This window comes from Gossypium raimondii, chromosome 6 (genome assembly GCF_025698545.1).
Source record: "Gossypium raimondii isolate GPD5lz chromosome 6, ASM2569854v1, whole genome shotgun sequence".
NCBI lineage: Eukaryota > Viridiplantae > Streptophyta > Magnoliopsida > Malvales > Malvaceae > Gossypium > Gossypium raimondii.
In genome coordinates this window covers 52,379,153-52,382,186 of record NC_068570.1, presented here as the reverse complement: position 1 = coordinate 52,382,186, position 3,034 = coordinate 52,379,153, and the positions used below count along the sequence as shown (strand labels likewise).

General features: G+C 43.1%; 1 protein-coding gene across 1 annotated transcript; it reads right to left on the bottom strand.

The window, feature by feature from the left end:
* Window positions 1-190: 190 nt before the first annotated feature.
* LOC105773287 (U-box domain-containing protein 4) lies at window positions 191-2,499 on the bottom strand. Its single transcript, XM_012595043.2, has 2 exons — window positions 1,027-2,499; window positions 191-652 (listed from the first exon to the last, which is right to left on the bottom strand). Exons 1-2 carry the CDS (start codon window positions 2,353-2,355, stop codon window positions 590-592), a joined length of 1,392 nt encoding a protein of 463 aa, XP_012450497.1. The 5' UTR covers window positions 2,356-2,499; the 3' UTR covers window positions 191-589.
* Between the last annotated feature and the right edge of the window lie 535 nt (window positions 2,500-3,034).

The window sequence follows — 3,034 nt, the reverse complement described above, 5'->3', positions numbered from 1 at the left end:
TCTATTCATTACCACACCAATAATGCATAATTCCCCTTGGCATCTACGAAATTTTAGAGAGAAAGATACATTGCTCCCCAAGTCCTAACCCAGCAGGAATCACAAGTTGGTGCATAAATATCTTATGGGCATTTACCAAAGTACACCACATAAAGTTCAAGTTACAAGATGTGCCAAGGAAGAGAGCATATCAACATACTGTCCATCTTTTCACTATGTAGAAAACTGGTAATTAGTAATCCGTACAACTATGCAATAAAATTTGGGTCACCTAAACAAAACACAAGGAAAATTACCCAAATCTAATCAATCAAAAACCCACAAGCCAAACAAGTATTTTCCACCCTACACAAAATGTAAATAAGAGAGATGGGGGAAAAGAAAACCCACCCAAAAACCTACTCAAAATCATACATCTAAAAGGTCAGTCTTTTGAGCCTCCCCTAATTTTTTTCTTCCTTTTTTTTTTAACTTGTACGATAATTTCTCAACCACACTGTACAAACCATCAAAACACTCCTTATATACAAAAAATAAATAGAACACCCAGGTATAACTACCTCTACATGAGTAATTATACTTCTCTTCTCTAAGGACTAGATGATGAAGCATCTTGTCTTGGTTCCCTCAGATACCCAAGTAGTGTTTCAGCCTGCAAAATTAAAATTTAACATACATGTCAATTCTAATGTTCGAACATATAACTGAATGGATACACTGCAAAACTCAGCACTGTGTCAGATACATGTATTTGATGGTGTAGATGACAAAAACAACTCCGAGAAATGCTCAGTTCTGATCATCCAAGTGCTGCTACTTAATAATTGAGAGGTTGTTCAATCAAGCAATTCAATAAACTATAAACTGCATTGGTATTAGAAACACAGCTTCAAGCTTCAACTATCTAGTGATTATCAAGCATTCAACCTTATCCTATGGGAATCAATCAAAATAAAGTTACTTCCATAGACAGCTATTTCAAGTTCTTAATTCAAACATAGGGCAATCCAAATCGGCTAAAATTACCTTATGCTTAGCCCTTACACTCCCAGTCTGAGAAAGCGCCACAAGAGGAGGTATCCCACCTTCTCTAACAAGCAAACCACGGTTTCTAATGTTATCAGCACACAACTGCAACAGTGTCAACACCGCGAACTCCTTCCCCTTCACGGACCCATCTTCAATCGCCTCCACCAGTGCTGCAATCCCACCTTCTACAACAATAGCTTCCTTTCCTTCTTTAATTCCCGCCAAGCTACTAAGAACAACCATCGCCTTCTCTGACATGCCAGTCCCTTGCTCTCCCACCATCCCCACCAAAGGCCTAACCGCGCCCGCAGTCACCGCCCTTTCTTTGTTCTGCCTGGCTGAACACAGCTTATAAAGAGTTGTCAGTGCATCTTTCTTGCCTCTGTTGGATCCGTTCATCAGAAGAGATACCAGCGGCGGGATCGCGCCGCATGCTCCGATTGAAGTCTTGTTTTCTTCAATCAAAGCTAAGCTCAGAAGTGCACACGCCGCGTTTTGCTTGGAGGTTTCAGTGCCCGTCTTGAGAACATACACTAATGATTTTATAGCTCCGGCATTTATAACTAGGGTTTTGTTCCCTTCGTAAAGAGACAAATTTAGTAACGCAGTCACCGCGTGCTCCTGAGTCCAAGGATCGCTGTTCCGTAAGAGCGGAATCAGTGCAGGGATCGCACCCGACTCTCCGATTAACGCACGGTTATCCACGCGGTTCTTCGCCAGTAGCCTGAGTTTAGCAGCAGCCGATCGCTTCACCGCAACGGATGGTGATTCGAGGCCGTCGATGCAGATCTTGACCGTCGGTTGAAGGTCCTCTGGTGAGATACTCTCAATAATTTCAGTCGAGAAGTTCTCCCTCTGCAAAAAGCCATGGCACGGTTCCGGCTCCGGCTCAGACTGGACTCCGTTATTTCTCTCATTCATCAAAGAGTTTTCCGGTGAGGGCAAGCTCGCAAGGCGCTGCAACTCACCGGAGATATCGCTGCTACAAGCGGAGAAATCACTAAAGGCTTGAGAAATCTCCAAAAAGGCCTCGTTTTCGGACTCAGACGTAACAGATTTAGCGTTGCTTTTGGCAGCCAGTTCGCCGAGACGCATGTCGATAACGGACTCGGTGAGATTTTCGGAGACAAAGGCGGACCTCTCAGGGACGGAACTGGTGAAGGAGCAGCTACTATTGTCGTTTTGGTAAAGATTGGAGCGAATCGTACGCATGGAGCGGCCGACATGACGGTGGATTTTGGTGGTGGAAGCTGAACCGGGGGTGTAAAAGTTACGACCCAAAGGAAAGCGGTTGGAATTAGAATGTGAATCTTCCAGCGAAACCATGCTTATTACAACCAAAACCAATTCAGTTAAGCAACTCTTCTCTCAGAGAGATTTCATTTCAATATTGAGAGTGAAGAGTATGAGTAGAATTCAGAAAGGAAGTGGGACTTGAAACGGAAGGCTGCGATTTTATACCGCCTGGTTTGCTCTATTTTTACTCTCCTCCCCAGCTGTTGAGGGGTCAACATTTTTTTTGTTTACTGCTTTGGGGGGGATAAAACTACAGTGACTGTCCGTGAATAACAATCCATAGAAATGAACACGTGGTGAGTTATGGTGTTGTCAGGGTTGCTTCTGATGTGACAATGATCTTTTGGAAAATCGACGGTGGTGACGGCCATGTGTTCTCATCGCTCTTTTTTTAAATCAGTCCACGAGCCTGGCTGGCTACCAATTTCAGCCAAAGTGCCAAATGGAATGTGGTAAAAGTGCTGACCCCTTTTCTTTTTTACTATTTTACTCTTCTCAATTTTATCATGAAAAAATTCCAACACTGAGTGTGCTAGCTGGGCGCCATTAATTACACCCTACCTGCTACAGCTCGCACACAGTAAATTGAATAGACAGCCAGTAATTGTGTGTCTTTTAACCCCAAATCTTTCCATTTTGTCATTTTAACAGCCAGTAAATGTTGTTCACCGTTTTTAGTTTCTCATGTTGTTAACCAAATCAGGACTAT